At 38.5% G+C, this 22709-nt stretch overlaps 1 protein-coding gene across 10 annotated transcripts in view; it reads left to right on the plus strand.

Annotated features, from left to right (window-relative positions):
• LOC124112910 (transcription factor SOX-13-like) overlaps window positions 1–22367 on the plus strand; it is a 251830-nt gene extending 229463 nt beyond the window's left edge. For all 10 annotated transcript variants that reach the window (XM_046473097.2, XM_048386281.1, XM_048386282.1 and 7 more), the window contains 6 exons: window positions 11668–12275; window positions 12780–12984; window positions 13107–13277; window positions 13601–13706; window positions 13886–14028; window positions 14507–22367. In XM_046473097.2, coding sequence (XP_046329053.1) covers window positions 11668–12275; window positions 12780–12984; window positions 13107–13277; window positions 13601–13706; window positions 13886–14028; window positions 14507–14796 — 1523 coding nt within the window. In that variant the 3' untranslated portion in view covers window positions 14797–22367. The remainder of the gene's footprint in view (window positions 1–11667; window positions 12276–12779; window positions 12985–13106; window positions 13278–13600; window positions 13707–13885; window positions 14029–14506) is intronic.
• Window positions 22368–22709: the final 342 nt, after the last annotated feature.

Genomic DNA, 22709 nt, shown 5'->3' on the forward strand with positions numbered 1-22709 from the left:
TTAGATGATAAGAAAACATGAGGCAGAGGAAAAAGGCAAAAGTTCCTACAGCATCCCAATACTGGACTCAAATCATCAAAGACTGTCGAAAATATGAGATTTACTATCAGCACACATGGTTGCAGCTTTTTTTCTCCCTCCATACTTATTCCCGATCGCAAAGTAGGAAAAAAAATTAATACAACATACGGAAAATTAATCATCCGCCCTCTTAAGTTTTCATCATATTCATTTTCCGACAAACAATTCAAGCATTGATAGAGGAACTCTCTGGGAATAAAACAGCTCGACGGAGAGAATTAATATCAAGACAGGGTGTATGGAGTGGGAAGATAAGCACCGACCACAAAGACCATATGCACACTCTCCATGTCGGCATGATGATTCCGACTCAACAGCTCTCTATGAGTCATGGGGGAACAAATGAACCTCTTTCTAACTCATATCTCCACCGAGGAACGTCTTGTAGACTTCATGCACTCGAAGAACCCATTATAGGGGTGCAAACTTGTTTGGTTGGAAAATAACTGCTTATAATTCATGGAACAGTTTGCCATTCCTCTTGCGAAACAACTGTTGTCATCATGATATTCAGTGATCCGTTCATATAATTTTCACTATTTTGTATTTTATGCCCTGGAATTGTTTTGGGAGATAATTGAGACTGATTATTCTGTAGTGTTGAATTTTTTAATTGTGTTCCTCTCAAACTGTTTTCCACAGACCTAGCTACAGCATTGGGCAATAACAGATGACAATCAATGTAGAAATATGACAAGCTGTTTCAAAGTGGTTAATTTCAGTTGAAGTAAGAAAGATATATATGTTTGACTTTCGCCTTCGAAGCTAGTTGCATTAAAAAAACATTTTATTTTTCCATTAATCATCAAGTTGCGTTATAAGAAAACTTATCATGACAATGATTTGATACGTACCATCACAGATGACCTAAACCTACTGAGTCCCTAAGATAGGTGTCCTTAGTTTTCAGGCAGATACAATTTAATACACTGACTAATGAAATTGCCTTAGCTTCTGATAATATCATTAGGCGTGTCCCTCTGAAAACAAAACAAAAAGCAGTTTTCTGTGTTAAAACAATGTAGCACTATCTAAGCCAAGTACTCTCTAGTTATCGGGATTCCCACATTGCAGTCATAGTGAAAGCAAGAACGTATGAATGTGCACACATTGCAAATGTTGTGTCGCTTGATGCCTCGACAACACACGATCGCTTCCACCTCTTTCAATAGCCTTCTTTGATGCTTTTTCCATATTTCTTTGCATCATTGTAGGAATTTGCCCTGAGTGGCAGCATTGTTTAGATTCAAACACCACCGAAATAAAGGGGAGACTACTGATAAGGGAAAGTGTCAAAGATATTTAGGCTGTTTAAAAAGCCATTATCAGAACAGCATGTGTAAACAGCAAGGTCAATGTACTAGAATGTCTGTAACTTTTCCTAGCCATGATATCAGACTTCTCTTCCTTGCCTTTCCCCAGCACGGATAAATGTGCTAATAAAGTAAAATAAATCTTACTCGGAATGTTATCTCGAGTGACAGGGAGACAACAGAATGCCTACATGTTTATATTGTTTGCCTCCAAATGCATGATCAGTCTTTTTCACAATTCCTTTCTCTTTTTGAGATTCCCTTAAATGATGAATGGCTGATACGGAGAAATCTAATACATGTATATTAAATACAGTTCACACTTGAGTTACTTCCCTTTGTTCATTCAAAATGGCTGCTATTGGTTCTTGCAGTCACATGTCCTCAGGCAGTGTATAAATATGCAAATCAAGTCTGTATTTGAGCAAGTCTACATTGGCATCTATTTCCTCTTTAGCGTTAAGGCTCCTTTGACATATAAATTTAGATTCTGCATTATGTGTTTATCACAGAAACAGTGATAGTCTAGAGTTCTTGCGATTTAGCTGGGGGTAATTTTACCTAATCTCACATTTTGTAAGTCTATCTCCCGTAAACTCGTCTGGCATTGAAACAAAAAGTTTTTTATTTGGCATCTTTGATAGGATTTCATTTTTAGCATGAAATATCATTGTGAAACAATATAATGTTTATTTTACGTCAGACAAGTGGGAAATATTCTTACTGACAAGTCCTGCTTTTCTTGTTGAACAATCCGTTATGGGAATTTGACAAAAACAACACTGTATGCAAACATCATAGAAACAACTGCTCCTGTTTTCAACAGAAGCTAGACCATATGTTTTAGAGCATCATATTTTCACGGATCACATTTCCTCATATCCACACAAATGTTGAAACACTTTCTTTTCACAAAATATGATATTATGAGTATATTATGAGTATATAACTGATTATGGTTTCTTGAAAGGTTTCCAAGGAAATTGATATCGAAATGTGTTCCGTTGGTTCAGTCTTACTGCAAGTGGGAATTATGTGGCTATAAAAATGTTCCTTTTTTTGAGCATTTTACATGCTAAACTGTTATTTGATACGAAAACTTTCTGGATGTTTGTGGCCCCTCATGTATTGTAACAGAACACTGCTCTCGAATATGTCTTGTTCTGAGCAATGGGGCATCCAAAAACCTTTAAAGATGATGTGGAAAGATTTGCTTTTTGTGGTGATAAGATGAGGCATGTGTTTTCCTCCATTAAAAACGTTGCCAGTGACAAGGGATGACTTTGTAAAACTGATCAGATAAGGACTGGTGATTGCTGTACTTTGTCAAGAATCACCAAAAACCGGCTCTCAATTTGTATTGTATGGTTGTTTTCGGGTTTGTTTTTTGACATGGTCATGACAATGAGATTAATGACTGTACGTGTTTGTTTCATCAAGCTAAGATAGTGTTTGGTTTAATTGGCATGTGACATGGTAGACTTGTAAGAGGGCATAATCAGGATTAATCTCTAGTTTGTTCTGTTTGGTAGGCTTTTATCAAGATACTTGTATGGACAAATTAATCTCATGTAGGATATCTCTACTGAAACTTGAGCCCATGTTGTATATTTTTTAAATCAGGAACTCAAATTTAGCTGCTTGAAAGGAATTTTAATTGGAAAGCTGAGTTGAGACTATAATATGAGAGCAACGATAATGCAATAATGCTTAAGTGTTCATTTTGTGCAAGATGTACCTACAAAAAGTATCAAATTGGGCTTTAAGATAATGTTTACAGTAAACAAAGCACACTTAACCCATCCTGGATTGACAAGAGAAAGAAACAAGTCATACACAAGCGGTAAATGTTTGGAAAGTAAAATAGTGTACAAATGTTTAGATCAGATTTTCTGCACATGGTCTTGAGCTGAGCGAGCGGAGACATACGGCAACCATCTGGCGAAAACAGGAGACATTTTGTAGTGAGAGATACCTTCTTAAAAAAGCATCTCCTCTCTAAGCCTGGCTCTGCAGCCCCTCCATTGGCTCCCCATCTGCAAGTCATTGAGAAATAATATCAAGAGGAATTCTGTTGCCTAAACTTTGTTTCCTGCTGAATAAGCCACACACTGCTTTGTGATCTTTGTCTCTAATGTAACCCCTGTCGTGCAATTATTCAGAAAGGGGCAATTTTGTTTTAGAAGGGAAGAAAGTCCTGTTTTTTGTCCAGGAATTTCGGACGACTTCCTTTTCAACTGACAAAGGGTTTTTGTGAAACGTGAAGAATTCCTGAGACTTAAAGTCAAGAAACTGTCCCTATGTCAAGTTTTATTTCCACATCCATTTCAGCTGTGGTCTTTGATTCTGTTTCGAAATTTATTTGACACTTATTGATGTAAACTGATTCTGTTACTCTCTTGTATACTGTATGTGTATATTCATTCAACAGGTGCACTTATACCAGCTGTAGGAAAAGATTTTGAATCAAGGAAATGTATTTTTGGAATGGGAAGATAGAGTTATGGGGGCAATATTGGTAGGGCTAAATCTTCTTTCAGTTGATATTGAGTGTGGTGACATTCTTCTCTTAATGGTGTATGACATCAGAGGAAGAGATCTGTCCAGAGACAAAAGGCTTCATAGATTTATCGGTGGGCTGGGGGCTCCCTGTCAACTCTCCCAAGATCAATTCCCAACTTTAAAAGTATGGCACAGCAGGGAATGGGAGACCACTGAGATGGGGGTTTTCGCAGCTCTGGTAACCCATGAAGCAAGCATGATGCGACTTGATGCATTCACTATTGTGTTTGATGGAACACATGGCTATCAACGCCACAACATTTCCTGCCTGCCCAGAGAATTCATCAATCTAGCGAGGGGCTCACACAATCCCAATCTTGCTCCCATAATAAAGGGCGCCCAACAGTAACTGTTCTCAACTGATAATAGGAACAAAATGGAGTGAAATTCAATCCAGATGGAATCCCCACTAGAATAGCCTTCATTAGGTGTCAGTACATCTAAATATGGACACAAAAGGATGGAGAAACTTCATTATCAGTTTTCTCCAGCTAATGCCAACAGCCCGCATGTCCTTATAACACAGGAATCTCAACGTTCAGGCAGACGGCACTAATCGACAGTTAATATTGGAATGCATGATTGTCTCTCACGTTACATCATTGATGTCTGTCCATAGTCAAACATATCCTTGTAGGTGGATTGGACATCTTGCAGTTACAAAACTTGTTCAATCCAGAAAGAAAATAAATTATTTGGGACTTATTTTTTCTCTCCACTGTCGAACAGGTCCTTGTGGCTGAAGGGATAAGCAAATTGTTAAATCGAAAAAAATATTAAAATCGAAATGATTTTTTGGTTAATTTTGCCTCTACATGTATCGTTGATGCCCACCACAGCAAACATGTGGTCTTGGCAAGTGGAATGGATAAGAAATTGGAATGCTTGTTAAATCCAGAAATAAATCAATGATTCTTTGGTTATTTTGTTTCAGCATTTAATATTGTTACAAGTTGAATGGCACATTAGTAATGATCTGCTGAAGATACAATGTGGTATTGTTCTTGGGTAATGTGGAATAATTGGAAGAAGGGATCTGAATGGGTTGAAATTGGAAACTTTTGTTGCATGGACGTGTGAGTCATCAGGCCTGATTGTTTGAGGGTAGAGCATAGGGGGTGAAGAATGGAAGAATTAGACAGGCTGAGTTCAATTGTCTGCGGAAACATGCTCAGATTAGCAGAACTCATCCCACCTGTTCAAGAATACCATCGGTGCCACAAATGGTAATTGCAGTATTGGCTAACTGCAATGTCCAATATTCCTATGGAATTTCTAATTACTTCAGTTGGTCATGGCTTCGTTAAGCTTAATTAGGAGAAGAATGTGCAGCCGGCTATTATTCAATATCTCTCCTGTCACTGCCTGAGTGGACACTAATAGAGCTCCTGGTTACTCACCAAGCTGTTGTGAGAATTAGTCATGGTGAGCAAGTTACGGATCACTTTGATGGCCAAATTATATTTTCTGTCTCTAGTTTGTTTCAAATTTAGTAGAATATTAATTGTCATCAGATTACGTGCTCCTTGACTGCTCATGCAGTTATTTTAGTCATGAGATTCAAGAGGTCTGTCTTCAAGCAATAATTGCCACTGTGTCATATTGGCAACACTTACAGCAACAAATGTGAGACATTTTGTAAAAACCAAACTTTAAATCTTTCCTGCCTGGCGACACTGTTTCCTTTCTTTTGTTGCAAAAAAGTAAGCTTATTGTTTAAAGAAAAGAGTGTTTCCGGATTTTTACCCCCCCCCTCCCATTCTGGTTGAATAATTAGGGATAGCAGTTGTTTGAGGAAATCAGTTAGCTGTCAAACGTAACTAAACTCTAGCTGCCAACTACTGACACTAATTAGCAGGATGCTACGCTATTGTTGCCTTAGGCATCTCCTAGCCTATACCTACTCCAACCCCGTTAACACCATCATCACCAGTTTGTTTTATATAAACTGAAGGTTAATACTCATCTCAACATCTTGCTTGTTATTTTGTCTTTTTAACTAAAAGTTAATTTAAATATTTTTTAAGATTCTGGTTAGGCTCTGTATACACTTTTGTATACTATTTTTAAATCAGTTGTAAACTGTATTCCAAATGGGGACTAGTAATACCCATCATGAAAATAAACTCGGACAATATGTGGCATTTAAGATCAAAGGAATTTTCCAAACCAACTGTACAACAAATCCATTTCTTTCTCAGTCGTGTGAAATGCCAAAATCACAATCATTTTGATGTTTTTTATCCTTGATTGACAGTGGGTTGTAGACTGAAAATCCTTTGTATGAAGGAAGTCTTAGATGGGGAAAAAAAATGATAACAATGTGGAAACTACCAGGAATATCTGAGACTGGTGGCAATCAGGAAGTAGTGTGTGAGGCGATCGACCGTGCCACCACACGCTTTGTCTTCAGCAAGGATGAAATCAGACATGTTCATTGCGATGCCATTCATTCGCTTTATCCCCGACTGACTCGTAATTGAACACTTAACAGAGAAAATAAATCGGCTTTCACAATGTGACGTTTGTAACTAGCTTGATTCCTGCCAGGTAAAAGTCATTCTGGAGTTTGACTCGATCTGTCAGTGTCTCTCGACAAGCACTGATTGACATTATTTAAACACTTTCTAAACAGGAAACGCTAACAAAAACATTTTCTGAGAATGGCCAAACCATTATGTTGTAGTCAAAGACCATCTCTGACCCATCGGTGGCTGCGTCAGGATGGTTTTGCCATTATGACCATGCCTATGTTGTTTCATATTTAATGATTAGGAATTTGTTGGGCACGGCTGTTGCTGTTTGAATGTTACCACTGTAACAATATTGGTGAAGGAGGGCATGTGATATGGAAGAACTATCAGCCTGATGGTAGTCACAGTTATGTTTGATCAGGAGATTTCAGATGTTTTTCACACAGAGCTTCAAACATAAGTTGAGTGAAATTCTAGATTTATAATCAGATGTCAAAGTGTTCTGTACGTGCAGTCTGACAAGTGTTGGAATGAGTTGGTTAGGGTGCAGGGGTTCTTATCCATAAAGTTTTAATAAGTTTATGACCTCTTCGACACTTCTGACCATGTTTTTCACACATTTCCACGAACACTGGCATCATCACCATTTGATAGTGGTTAATAAACACTTGCTTATGATACAGTCAGAATCGTACAATGACTTTGGAATGCCCATGTAAATATAGATCAATCGTACTGCTACGACTCTCGTAACGACTTACGACAGCGTAAGATGAGATGGCTTTGGAACGGGCTCCATGTCAACAGTGTGTTGCACCACTTGCTGAAACATATATTCCACATATCATAAAAGAACACGACACACACAATCTTAATAGCCCAGTTACGTTATCCCTGAAAGGTACATCTAAATCAACGGTGGAAAAATCTTTGGTAAATATGCCTGTTTTATCTCAGAATGCCCGAGTAAAGATAAGACTAGAAGCATTGGGGAACATTTCTCATGTAAGCAGTGACATCATTGGCTGAGGAACGGAATCAGTCGATCTGTACTATAATAGCCTGTTGTATGGAAAACAGTAGGGCAAATCCAACCATGTGTTTTGTAGATGCTGAGCCTATCTAAACACCAGCACTTTAACTTAATGTGTTTTGTCAGCATGGCATGGCAGATTGGCTAGTCCACTTGCAGGAATTGGGGACTGTACCAGTTCCCTGAAATTCCCAGCTTTCTAATTGCCGACCAGCTGTATTTTTCTTCCCCTTCTCATGATTTCTCTCAAAACAAATCTGAACACAAGAGGTTAAATTTGAAATTTTGAAAAGTGTTATTTTGTATCGCCTGTCAGCCGAGTTAGAAGTGTTTGTTCTTCAAGTTGCTGCTCAAACTTTGGTTTCAATTCCTAGATCCAATCCAGCAAGGTGGCCTTAAAAAGACCTGCTTGAAATGGGTATTGTTTGCCTTTGAAATTCAATACGCTTGAATCTGGTATGCTTGTGAACGGCTTAGGAAACAATACGGTTTCATTTGCATGCATCATTTGGGAGGCATCCGGCATTGCAAACCCATCATCAGAAATGCACTCTGTGATTCCTAGTATGTGGAAGAAAAGGGTATTTTTAGATGACTTGCATAGTGCACATATAGAAGCCATAACGAAATCGTTTTATGCATTGCTGGTTTAAAGAGTTTTTGGAAATTGATGTTGATTTTTCCGAAAAGAAAGCGTAACTACACACTTCGGAATTAACAAATGATGAAAATGACATATTGTATACTGGGGAATTAGGACATAAATTTCCATGTCATTGTACGTGCAGAACGTATGGTTAGAAATCATGGCGGTTTGACGGCCGAAATGTAAAGACAATATTCTACAGCCTGCACTTGTCATTGAAAGCAGTAGGGGAATAGTTTAACATTGGGTAACTGTTTCTGACGGGATGGTGTTGGTATGGCAGGAATAGGATACACGACATAAACACACCACAATAAGCCTGTAGCAGCTTTCAGATGTTTGTTCTGCTTCAAAGTTATCCATAAACACAGGGTAATTGGTCTTTGTTAAGAACAGCAATCCTCTCATGACAAAACCATATGTTGATTCTTGGTCGAAAGAATGGTCGCTACAGGCCTGTCAAGTCATTTGGGCTGGACTACAAGTTTCTTTTTGTCTGAAAGAAAATAAACAAAACATATCATAAATTGAAGACTGGATCATTATATGTGACAGGAAAACAGTATGTGCTTTGTTTGGGAATCAGAAACAAACAATCTCCCGTGGAGTATTCTGTGAATTTGGCTCATAAATATAATCAATTACCCCTAAAATTGTAATAAGTTTCTTTTCAACTTTATGGACATTTCAATGGTGGTATGATCAGAGATTAAGACGTCTGGTCGTGCAGTCGGAAATGTTTCAAGATTGTCTGTTCGCCTTAAACACGGTCCAATTAGACTGTTGAGATGGTGAAACAATCACCATTGTTTATGTATTTTGTAAAAGTGCCATGGTAAAAAAAGTCTGTGGAAAAAACTCCCTTGTGAATTTGTATAACAAGCAAGATGTGTGTTTGACACAAGAAACATGTTTTGTTTGGCGAGATAGGAACCTAAGTCCTTCAGTTAGGCAAATGACAGTGTCAACCGTGTTGAAAAAACAGGGTGTATTTGAAGAAGAACACATGATATGATGATTGGATGAGGGAGTGTTGTTTCTAGCCAATCAGCTGCTGATATATCTGCTCGAGTTTCATCCCAGCTGTCATACAACAACTCCATACACCGGAACTGTGTATACTGACTCACCAAAAAATCGAAAACTAACAGAAAAGAAAAACCACAAAATGGCAAAATACAAGCAGACAAACTAGAAGATATCTTTGTTTTCAAACTGCACTCCTTGTTTGAAATAATTAGTGCAAATTTATGGTTCGTCCTAAGCTTATGAAAATTCAAACGGCTTAGTTTTTGCTCGTCTTTCAAAATAATAATAAGATGTTTATGTTCTGCTTGGAGTGCAAGCAGAATCATTTGTGGCATTGGCAGAAAGTGGATTCTGTTCTTGGATTGGCTGAACCGTGGAAGACACACGATGGCCGAGACCTCAGTTTTTGCCTTATCTGCTTATGTATCTGTGAATGTTTTGATAACTTGAGGTGTTGGTAGTTATCTCACTAAGCATGGTGTATGAAGGGAGCTTGGGGTCGTTGCCGGTACTCTCTCAGTCATCTTGTGACATTTGTGATGTTGAGATGTGAAATAGCAGCAGAGTGACAACTTTTAACAGGAGGGGATGGTTGAAGCTGCTGTAGGACATGAAGATGTAGTAACAACAGCAGCAATATCATCAACAGTAGCCATAGTAGCAACAGCAATAGTAACAACAGCAACAATAATGATAACAGTAACAGCAGTAGCTTTAGTATCAACAGAAGCAAAAGTAACAGGAATAGCAGTAGTAACAGAAACAGCAGTAGTAACAGCAGCAATAGTAACAGAAACAGCAGTAGTAACAGCAGCAATAGTAACAGAAACAGCAGTAGTAACAGCAGCAATAGTAACAGAAACAGCAGTAGTAACAGCAGCAATAGTAACAGAAACAGCAGTAGTAACAACAGCAGCAATAGTAACAGAAACAGCAGTAGTAACAACAGCAGCAATAGTAACGGAAACAGCAGTAGTAACAACAGCAGCAATAGTAACGGAAACAGCAGTAGTAACAGAAACAGCAGTAGTAACAGCAGCAATAGTAACAGAAACAGCAGTAGTAACAGCAGCAATAGTAACAGAAACAGCAGTAGTAACAACAGCAGCAATAGTAACAGAAACAGCAGTAGTAACAACAGCAGCAATAGTAACGGAAACAGCAGTAGTAACAACAGCAGCAATAGTAACGGAAACAGCAGTAGTAACAACAGCAGCAATAGTAACTGAAACAGCAGTAGTAACAGAAACAGCAGTAGTAATAACAGCAGCAATAGTAACTGAAACAGCAGTAGTAACAGAAACAGCAGTAGTAACAACAGCAGCAATAGTAACAGAAACAGCAGTAGTAACAACAGCAGCAAAAGTAACAGGAATAGCAGTAGTAACAGAAACAGCAGTAGTAACAGCAGCAATAGTAACAGAAACAGCAGTAGTAACAACAGCAGCAATAGTAACAGAAACAGCAGTAGTAACAGCAGCAATAGTAACAGAAACAGCAGTAGTAACAGCAGCAATAGTAACAGAAACAGCAGTAGTAACAACAGCAGCAATAGTAACAGAAACAGCAGTAGTAACAACAGCAGCAATAGTAACAGAAACAGCAGTAGTAACAACAGCAGCAATAGTAACGGAAACAGCAGTAGTAACAACAGCAGCAATAGTAACTGAAACAGCAGTAGTAACAGCAGCAACAATTGTAGCATTGGGACTTATGGCAATGGCATTAGTTATCATTGTAGGCGAAATAGTTTTTAAATGTAGATGCCACGTTACATCCCTGTTGGCAGTAGCAACAATGTAGTAGTGTTGTAGCTAGCTGATACAGATTGATATCACATGTTTCCGAGGCTTTATGGGGTCTCCTTATCAGACGCTTCCTCTTTCATATCCACCATCAAAGCAGTGTCTTGTAATGTTGGGTACTAATGACCCATCACTCAAAGTCGTTCTCCTCACAAGGGTAGCTGGTGCTTCATGTTCCATTGTTAATGTACACTTCTGGTACATAAACAAGCCTTGTACTTCTCTGCATCCCCACCATATGTTATACCTTGGTCATCATCGCTGCTGTTGCTGCTACTGCTGCCTGTTGATGATGTGTTTGAACACTGCTCGGTTTGCACAATACACGAGATCCGTGTTTCATGACAGTGTACAGAGTGCAAATTGCTTTAAAAGCTGGCTATATAACATCTACTGCACCTGGCTTCTGTTGGCGTGTTGTCAGCAGATGAGGTTGTAGTACAACTAATTCCAGTTAATAACACAGCTCATGTACCTCTTCTAGTTATTATTATGATGATGATGATGATGATGATGCTCATTCTGTGATATGCCAAAATACTGATGATGATTTGGGAATAACAACAACCTTTAAAAAAGACCTACTATTCCAGACATTATTATGAGTAATGATAATTATTATTTACAACAATTTACCCTGTGTGTAATTTTTAAATATTTTATATTTAATAATTATTTAATCCTTGCTAGATGTGTGATTATAAAGGTGCTATTTGTGTTTCAGTTTCGTCAGTTCCGAACCAGGCCCGTACCTCTCCAAAGGCATCGTCCCCGAAGGGCAGTGAGCCTCACAAGCCTTCAACGTCCCCCCAGCTGGCAACCTCGCCCTACCCCCAGGCTCGCCACACCCTGCCCTCCCCACCCACAATGAGACAGACCAGTCCCCACATGCCAGTCCTGGGTTCGACTCCAGGGTGGCCCAGTGGACACATTGCACTGCCAATGAACCACACAGACCAAGATGCACCTCTCAACCTGACCAAACCCAAGCATGAGGCCAAATTTGACCGATTGTCTGACGACCACTTGAGTATGATTCATGGTCGTTCTATCAAGAGGGAGCCTGTCGTCACACCTCCTCCCGCTCACAGCAATCACAAAAGGCAGCATCAGCAACAGCATCAGCATCAGCAACAACATCAGCAGCCAACAGCGCAAACACCACCAACGACAGACATCTCGTCCCTGATTGGGTTGAGATCCCCATTTGGCATCCCTGCTCAGTACATCACTAGCCCATACCTCGGCATCCCAGCACACTACCCCGGTCTCACGCTCGGAGGTCATGCTCACACCCTCAATGGTGCCAAGTCGCCATCCGAAAGTGAAAAAGTAAGGAAACTGTCAAGCATTCATTGTACTGCAGTCACTACTGGAGAGTCACTACTGAAACAATTTTAATCCGTTAGTGTTTTGCAGTTTGTTAAAAGTACATATGCGCCAACTACCCCAATCGTGTTCTTCCTTTTCCTTTTCTGTAGCACTCCTCAATAACTTAGGGCGCGGTCAGGTAGCCTAGTGGTTAAAGCGTTGACCTGGGTTCGATTCCCGACATGGGTACAATGTGTGAAGCCCATTTCTGGTGTCCTACGCCGTGGTATTGCTGGAATATTGCTAAAAGCGGCGTAAAACCATACTCACTCACTCACTTATTAATTAATTAAGCTATAGACCAAATTATTTTTTACTAGACACAGTCTTTAGGCTAGGTGCTTGTGTCAAAGAATACTTGTCTCCATGGTTGTTACTCACTATCAATCTTGAACTATCTACATGTCACCTGACATTGAACGTCTGAAATCTGGACTCATGTGTACATTTTCTGTCTCTTCCCAGGAGAGTTACGTACAGGAAGCATTGGCACGGCAACTAGCGGCATCAGTGAGTGGTCCAGTGTTCCCAGGTCTTCACCATGTACCGCTCTATGCAAGCACGCCATCACCGACGATGCCACAACTAACGCAGTTGAGCGGCGCCAAGGACACCTCCAGCATGCCCATCTCTAATGAAGACAGCCAGAACTACGTTCAGCATCTACAGAGTGAGTCCCTCACCATCACACACCATCTGGTTTCGACATCAAAGCTTAATTCAGATTATCTTGCTAACCATTTCATTTCTGCTGTCAATATATTTTATCAGACCTGTAATTATTCATTTCAGGTAAGATGTTCGGTGCAAAGATTATCCGAGCACAGCGTGAGAAGAACGAGCCAGGGAGACCTCATGTGAAACGGCCAATGAACGCCTTCATGGTCTGGGCCAGAGAAGAGAGGCGCAAGATCCTCAAGGCCTGCCCTGATATGCACAATTCCAACATCTCCAAAATACTAGGTACGTGAAAGCCGATGCTGGTGGTAACAGTCAGTCTCTCACTAACTCTTAACAATTACATTATGTACAAAGATGATTAATCAAATCTATTCAGCATCTGTGTTCGTCTCATACAGTCAGGAGATCCCATAAATCTGCAAGGGAATAAAACTCAGACTGTCTTTGACTACTGGACCACCTTGGTCTGGAAGCAGATTCCAGATATCTATAAATTGTCCTTTACAGAGACTATAGTCACAGCTTGATAAAATCAATCTGTGGCAGAAACAGAGTGATGAGATGGATTCTGTATGATGTTAAATGTGTAGTTTTGTTTCTTCCAGGAGCGAAATGGAAGGCGATGTCCAATGCCGAGAAACAGCCATATTATGAGGAACAATCTCGTCTCAGCAAACTCCACATGGAGGCCCACCCCGATTACAGATACAGGTAAGCTAGTTTCCACACAACTTATATCATATTGACACTAATTCTTTAAGACCTGTGACTTATTAATTCTATGTTTTACATAATTTGATGTTATTTATTCAAAAGCATTAGACATGTATTAATGCTGGTTTTAATTTGAAAGGAATATATTTTGCATTTTTGGTGAACTATTATTTCAGACCAAGGCCAAAGCGTACATGTATCGTTGATGGAAAGAAGCTGAGAATCTCAGAGTACAAAGCATTGATGAGGAGTCGGAGACAAGACGTTAGACGGGTGTGGTACGGAGAATCTGGAGCTACGTATGTTGAGGGTTTACTATGTAAGTGCTTATGTTTAATGATGATTCTAACAGGCTAAATACTACTGACAATGGCTCTTAGTGTCGCATCAGTCTAGTGTGTCTTGTGGAAGTTAACATTGCCAAATCAACATGTCAGTCAGGGAGTGTAGGCTGTTTTAAACGTCACCACTGGTGTCAGTAAGTCAAAGGGAAATAACTCTGTATATGTAATGAAGAGTCATAAAATCTTCACATTACCGCCAGAATTCATCATGTACTCATAACGGGCAGATATTACGTAAATATTTCTTCCAAACTGTCTCTAGTCTTGGACAGACGGATTAGCTGCTGTCTCTAGTCTTGAATAGATGAACTAGTGGGTGTCTCTAGTCATGAACAGAGGGATTAGCTGCTGTCTCTAGTCTTGAACAGAGGGACCAATAGCTGTCTTAAACCTTCATTAACAGCATAAGAATTCTGTATTCAATATTTACAACAGTTGCTTTTTCCCTTTTAGCTTCAGAAGGAACAGGGCCTTCCAATTCCAACTTTGATCCCAGCCAGTTCTTGAAATCTTCGTCTCCAGTGAACAACAGCCTAAGCAATGGTGAAGCCGGCTCCCCTGTTAACAACGGTAATTCCATACACAATGATAAACTCTCCAGCTGGGATGCGGAACATCTTCAGAACGGTGACCTGAACGACATCGACGGTGGTTCCGATGTAAGCATGGACACCTCGTATACCGATGCATCGAACACCAGTTTTGGAACAAGTGCTGTTGCAGAAGAGGTCGCATCAACATAGTTCCCAAGGAATTGTAGTTTACCACAGTGCATATTTAATATAATGTAACAATGGTGCTAGATCTGTTTAGACTCCCTAGCCTGCGTCGTCCATTATGGTTTCTCCTCTCAAGCTGCTCCTGGAGGTGAGAGCGGTTACATGGAGGAGGTGTGGTCTTGACCATTGTATGCCAGAGCACCTGCTTAGAAATATGAACACCTTGTTGTCCTAATACCACAATGTTTGATGTAAAGAAGCCAGGCTTGGATGACATCTCTGAGCAGTGCTTGAACTATCTCCACAAAGCATGTGTTGGCTTGACATGATCATGGCAGGTGCTTGAGCTAGTTCTAGCAAAGAGCACATGCTTGGCTTACCGTCGTAACAGGTGCTTGGACTAACATTGTTAGAGGTCTTGCTTCAAAGACTTCTGGTTTCATTGGCAGCATTGGAGGAATTTCTACAGACTTCATCGAAGCTTGAAACCAAAATCCTTCACGCCTCTGGTCGGAATTTGAGCCCAGTTCCACTTGGAACAAGACTAGCCTACATCTCACTGTGTTGATACGGTCCCATCAGATGGGATGGCGACATCCGTTTACTGATCATGGTGCCACAAACTCCTGCAACATGCGTCCTTGTTCTTCAGACTTATTCCCCAGGAGAGTCCCCTCTGTGCCCATGACAATTCCAGGACGAGCACCAGGCACTGCAATAGGAAAGTTGACCAACGAAACTCACTGACCAGTCATCCACGCAGTCAGCGCCACCGTGCCACCTAGCTCCCGCTTCTAGACGCCTGTATATAGACATGTTAGGCCGCACCTCGACAAGACTCTGTCTATCAGAGCACATGACTTGATACTATCCTCTCACTGTGTAGAAGTGTTCCTGTTGTGGAACACTGTATTACTGGTACGCCATGTATATCTGTAACATTGTATACACTATATGACATTGTATACAGATCGGTACAATATGACATCGTATGCAATACTGCGACGATACTGTATACAGTATATTGACATGACAATGCTGTTTACAGTACTATATCACATGACAATACTGTGTTCAGTACTAATTGATCCGACAATACTGTGTGGAGTACTTATCACATGACAATACTGTGTACAGTACTATATCATTATCACATGACAAGACTTTACAGTACTATATCACATGACAATACTGTATACAATATTTAAACAATGTCTATGCTGCATACAGTACTAATGACATGACGATACTGTAATCAGTATTATAGGACAATACTGTATGCAGTACTTTATCCCATGTATACTGTATACAGTACCACTGACATACCAGTAAGTTTAGGCCTATACCACTGTAATGAGTTCTGACACTGCCTATGGTTTTACTACGCCATGTAAAGACGGTGAAGGCCTTCTGTATGTATTTCTGGGTCCAATATAGGTTGAGGCACCCCCTCTCTCAGTCCATATTGCTGTTGTCCTGTTCCTAGGTTCATGCTTAGCTCTGTTGACCTCTGCCGGTCACTATGATACAGCCCTGTCCATCTGCTCCACCTTTAGGAGAAATAAAATAAAACATGGCAGTAAATGTTTAACTTTTTTTATTTGTTTATAATGAAAAACATTGATACTTCTGTTTTCTCTCTTCAGTGTAATAAGATGATTTTATTCTGGAAATGTTACAGATGAGTGCTTTTAAGAATATATTAATATTATATAAAAATATTTATGAAAATTATACATCAGTATTTTAAAAAATAATTTAGCATGATAAGCCCATTAAATGCATATTATTCTTTCCTTGATATAAGCAATCATATATTCAATTGAATGTGTTAAGATATTTACAGGTGTTTTTTAGGTAGTACTGGTAAAAAAAATCAAAGGTACTCAGACAAGTGTTTATCAGCTCACATTGAGTTTATGTGTAGTTGCAGAGTTTATAGATAATTACTCATTGTGTTTTGAAAATCTTGGCATTTTGGCTGGCATTGATGTTTTTGTTCGTAGACTTTTTGTTTTGTTTTGTTTTGGCTTTGTTAGTGACAGCTGCGGAGGCAGAGTAGATCTCGGGCAGATGGACCGGATGTATGTAGGCGAGGTGCTGTTGTATTTGAGTCCTTAACATCCACAATTTCACTGTTGTCAACGCTGCTGATGTTGAGGGCAAGGGTTTATTATTGTAGAATATTGAGTGCCAAATCTACCTTGTTAAGGTTGCTGATTGTTTAAAGTTTAGTTCTTCCTATCTTTGCCATATATGTGTGATGATTGTTAAACTTTTGAGTAGAATTTAAACCTAGAGTCTTTCTTCAGTATAGTTTGCTCTTGTGAGAGATAGTTTCTCTTATGAAGTAATTTTGTTGAATCTTATGCTGTTAGAAGATGAAGATTATAGCTGGGTTACCTACCTTGGTTTCTGTTGACGACCTTGTTTTCACATGTTGAAAGGTTTATTGAGTGTGATGCAGTGTAAATTTGTTTTGAGGATGTTTGGGAGCAATCCCTTTCAAACACTGCAATTTATTTTGAAGAAGCTGTAAATATGACTGGCATGGAATAAATCGTTATCACATGACTGTGGTATTCTAGGAATTGACGCAATTACCGTGTGTTTCTGGAAGAAATTGACTGAATGCATAATTATAATAAACTAAATGACAAAAGTGCCAAATTTGGATTAATGTATTCATGCATCAACAGTGCACAAAATGTGAATGTTGTTTTAGAAATAGCAGTAAGGGGAGGTAACCCTGATAGATCTGTAATGTGATAGAAATGTGTACATACATAGGTCACAATGCACTGAATGCACTCATCACGGGGCAGTACTAAGTAGATGCTAGACAACCTTCCCCTGCTGTATTGTGCTGAATCTCGAAGGAGGCCTACGTCACTAGAGGCAGTATTGTCCGTCTTCCGTTAATCGAACCTTGTGTAGTTGACACAGTAGATTCCAAGTGTGTATTATGAGTATGATACAATCATGTCTTCCTCGGTGTTGAGTATTGACCAATGGTCAGTCTCATGTGAGTGTATTGTACACACTGGCGGAGATGTAGTTTAATAAGTAGGTTGTTCTCACATTCATCTGTCTCAAGGTATGGACCAATATTCTATTCTCAATACTCCAATAAAACAGATAGCCATGATTGATGACAAATAGTTGTGATGTTCCAACTTAAAAAAAACCATAATTTAATATTTGTTCTGTTTTCAAATACTGAACAGTAGTTTGAACATTTTTGAAATCTACATGTAAAAGATACGAAAATATATCAGTTGAAAAACATAAATTTGTTAACAATCACAGCTACATCAGTAATGGGTATGATTTTGAAGCCATAACTTAAATATATGTATTTTGTTAGTGTTGAGATGTGGAATGAATACAAGTCATATTATCATAGGTTTTTTAACACTTTAACTCTAAGTGAACCATATTACCCCTATGTTATCCTGAGACGAGAGTTATCGTGTTATCTACTGTGCCCGTATCATATCAGTATGTTTATATTCATTAATCGTCATAGTAACCACTAGACACTTGGTCTTGACATAGCAACTATTTATCAACATAGGACCATTATTTATGAAGACAAAATGTCAAATATCTATATGGAGTATCGTGTAGATTAATTAGGAATGGCTTCAGAAGACTGAAACGAGTTATTGTGACTGTGCAAGGTGACACATGTATGTCTGATACGGTGTGTATCACACGGTGTGTGGTGTATATGTCTATAGACAAAGTCATATGTCGCCAATGCTGCTCACAGTTGTATCCATGTATTTATGTTAAAGTGTTTATTGGGCATTGGTGTTTGTGCCCCTACGACTGTCCGCTGTTTGTGGGCTAAATCCTATAACATAATTGTTTATTGACGTACGAGTTTATATAACATGACTTTGTTGACGTGGGTGGGTGCATGATGGTGATGATCTCGTTTTATCGGATGTGTTATTTTTTCTTATGTCTATTCTACTGTACCATGAAATGTATACTAGCATGTGTTGATTATGGTGCCTGTAGATTCCTATATATTGACAAGAAAGAGCAACGACAATTATGTATTTTGAACTGCATTCGAACAAACCAGTTTCATGTTCAACGACAAACTGAAATTGATTTTGAAGTACATCAATGTTCTCTTTTCAATTGGAAATTTGAAACTGATGAAATTTAAACTTTGTTTTGCTCTTGTCGTAGTGTCAGTTCCTTCTCCCATCATTGTGACTTAGTCGATTTCCTTCTGAAAACACATTCCTGGCTCCTTGATAAAATCCCCATGAAAAGCTTCATTCTGTTGTCCGCGAAATTACTGCTGTCACTCCCAGCATCCTCTTCCTCCTCTTCCTCCCAACGTTTCCCGTCACACAATGCTGTCAGAATGTTAATTCCATGACTATCATTAAATATCATTTTATTTGTCACAAATTTGCTCAATTTTATTATTGGTTATTTGTCATAAACTTGTTCAGTTGGAATATTTTCTTTTTTATATTATGCTATTGCATCAAGGTGACGATTTGAGCGTTTCAAAGGGTTATGTTTACTTGTGCATTTCTTATTAATACTGTATTGTATTTGAAACCAACGACCCTGCGTAGAGTGGGTGCATAGACTAATAGTCTGGGTATTATTGTTTAGCTTTAGGCTGCTTAAACTCCACGTTTTATTATAAACCTCCACATTCAACCTTCAATGCCAGATGTAAAAAAAGAAGGACTGTTTCTCAATGTGTTTGAGGGTAGGTTGGAGTCTTGAGTTGTGTGTCTGCTTCTACTGCTATGACAGAAATGAATGCTCCCGTTGGGAGCATTTATTACGCTAGGAGATGTAGTTGTTTTGTCTTTAAGTTATATTCTTTTAATTTTTAATCCCAGTTTTTGATATGTGCTATTGTAGAGCCTCTATTTCATGATTTGTCTCGATGAACGATTTAGTAGTGATTAAGATACCATGACATGTGGCATATTCTGAACCACAAACCATCAGTCACCCCTCAGTTTATAATGGTTCAATCCACTGGAACCATCCTGTCACCCCTTCAGTTTATTATGGTTTGATCCATTCAAACCACCTGTCACCTCTCAGTTTTTCATGGTTTAATCCATTCAAACAACCTGACACCCCTATGTTCATCCCAAAGGAACCATCATCTCTCTTCCTCATTCTTTACTCCAATGATTCAGTTCATCTCAAACACCAGTCCCTGTCAATTATAATTGTTCATCCTGTCAAATATTCATCACCCATATATCCATAATGGAACAGTCCATCTTTGCTACCTTTCACCCCTACTTCAACATGGTTCTGTCCACTGGACAACCTGACACCCCTCTGTTCACAATGCCTGGTTCTATTGGTCAGCTCTAGTCAGCTTTTGTTCTTTAAATGGCAAAATTCAAACTTTTTCACTCACATGCATTTCTGTTGGGTAATGGGCTGGTCCTGATTCATAAAAAATGAACTCTTGTTATTATGTTATATCACGATCAATAAATCATGCGATTTTCATCCAGCTTCATTTCTTTAATTCTGTAATTTATGCTTTTTATTTCATGAAATTACCAATGCCTTTCATAGGCAAACAGAGCAAGTTAGAGAAATTGATGATTAGAAACCAGTAGCAACCAGATGTTGGATGACTCTCATAATTCATTCTTAATATCTAATCTGAAATAATATATCGCATAATGATTGAAAAACTGTTAATCCTTCACATTTATGTCAGTGAAATCTCATATGTAAACCTAAGATCTGATGTAAAGAATTGCTTTATAATATTATCATGAAACCAGTTTTAATTTATTTATATTTTTAGCATAATAAGTGCGATATGAAATCTGTACAGGTTGTGTAAAAAATCATGCACTTAGATATTGAAGAAATGCTAATAGTGTAAGGTCACCACGATCAAAGGTCACATGTATATTTAACTTAAAATACTGCCAAATGTTTTATCTCAATATCCAAGTGTAAATCAGTACTCAGAGGGATAATCCTTTGAGTCCCAAAACAGCATCTGTTCTAAATGACAGAGAATTGTATTATTGTTTTGCATTTTCCAAAAGATTTGTTTACAAGTTTTTCCAAAAAGTGTTCAGCTTCAAATTATAAGCCTCCCTTATGTCAACCCCGAATTGTGTATTTAATTCAATGTTCAATGGTGTACTTAATTTTTGAATGTTTAAATTTTGCGAAGCAACCACGAGTGCTGCTGTCTGTTCTTCCAGTGTTAGGGTTGTCACAGAGATAGCCTAGCAAATACCTCGTTCATCTGAAATCTCAATCCAGTTGCCAAATATACACTCGTTCATGGAACTGAATAAACTGTTTTGTTTTTGTTGAAATGGAAGGTGACCGTTGAATTACTTTTTTAAAGGGGAGCTATGATTGAAGGCGTGTTCCCATTTTCAGTATCGGTCGAGGTGTTGTAATTATTGTGAAACAGACATTGTTCCTATGTAGTTTGATAAACATTACGTTTACATCAATGTAAACATTAATTGTATATAACATCCTAGGACTGCCGATATGTGAGCCTAGCTCCCCTTTAAAACATTATGAAATATTACCTTTGATTCTGGACATATTTTTTCTAAATTGATAGTTTTGCAATCAAAAGATTAAACTTGCCTTCCACAGTAGATCTGGTAATAGTGCTAGATTGGGGCCACTTTAAGGTAATTTCTACCAATGGTTATTTTAATACAGTTTGTGAGAAGGCTCTATTGAGTATACCTTTACTTTAGTAGGTATACACTGCTGTAGTTTCATATACCTGGTATTTTTGTAATGGATAGACTATTTTAGATTTCCATTTCACTTTTAGCGATGATTAAATATATATTTTAGAAGTTCGTATTTGGATACAATGTAAAGGCTTACTGCGTATGTAGACGGCCGCAAAGCACAACGAACAAATGGTCAGAGCAATAATAATCACAATGGATGTTTTACTTTTCTCATATCATACTTCACTAACTTATTTCAAGGTGAAAATGCAGGGTAAACCCTTTTTTAGCAGTGATCAATTTTATCAAAAGTGAAAAAGATAAATGATCAAAATCTGTTTTTTTTAATCTTTGTTAGATAAGTATTTAGATACTTACGTCATGGTGTCATATTGATGTACATTTTTGTCAGTATAGATCATATGAATATAGATTTGACAAGATGTCCCTGTGAACTTTTACAACAAAACCACTTGAGCGTCTACTGTTGAACAAAACTGCTCATTAATGTTAAATTTGTTTAAGTTTAATCGGAATCTTAAATGAATTCTATTGTTTAATAGGTCACAGGTACTTCATGCCAAACTTATGTTAGAATTAACAAACCATATCTTGAATGTTACATCATATCCCACAATCCTTTGTTATCGACCAATCAACACCCTTCATATCAATCATGTGACTGATGATAGCCTCAACTTCACCAAGATGGCGGACTTTTGTTGCGGTCATCTCTCTATGTTAAGTATCCAATGTTGAACATGTTATGTGTGCTTAAGATTAATAACGTATAGTTGTAAGTTATAGATTTGATACGATAATTTTTGTGCAAAAATTGAATAAATCATTTTTATTATACATCATGTGTTTCAGTGCTGTTTGTATGTTGACATCTTGCCCATCATTATGGCTGCTACTTCATCTTCCTAGGAATAAATGTAAAAGTAAAACATCTGAAACCTGCATCACTTTGGGCTTTCCTTCCAAGCTGACATGCCCTGATATAACTTTGATACCATTTAAGGAGGTGTTAAACTCAACTCACTCACTCAGTGAGTGACCCACAGGAAGTGAACTGAAGTTCATGACCTGGGAGGAGTGAGTGAGTGAGTGAATTAGTTTTAATGCTGCTTTGAACAGTATCAGGGGTTGGCACCTTTGGAAGGGAAGCCAAAATTAATGCAGAACATTTAACTTTCT

Source organism: Haliotis rufescens, unplaced genomic scaffold, assembly GCF_023055435.1.
Source record: "Haliotis rufescens isolate VD_foot unplaced genomic scaffold, xgHalRufe1.0.p SCAF_6, whole genome shotgun sequence".
NCBI classification, from domain to species: Eukaryota; Metazoa; Mollusca; class Gastropoda; order Lepetellida; family Haliotidae; genus Haliotis; species Haliotis rufescens.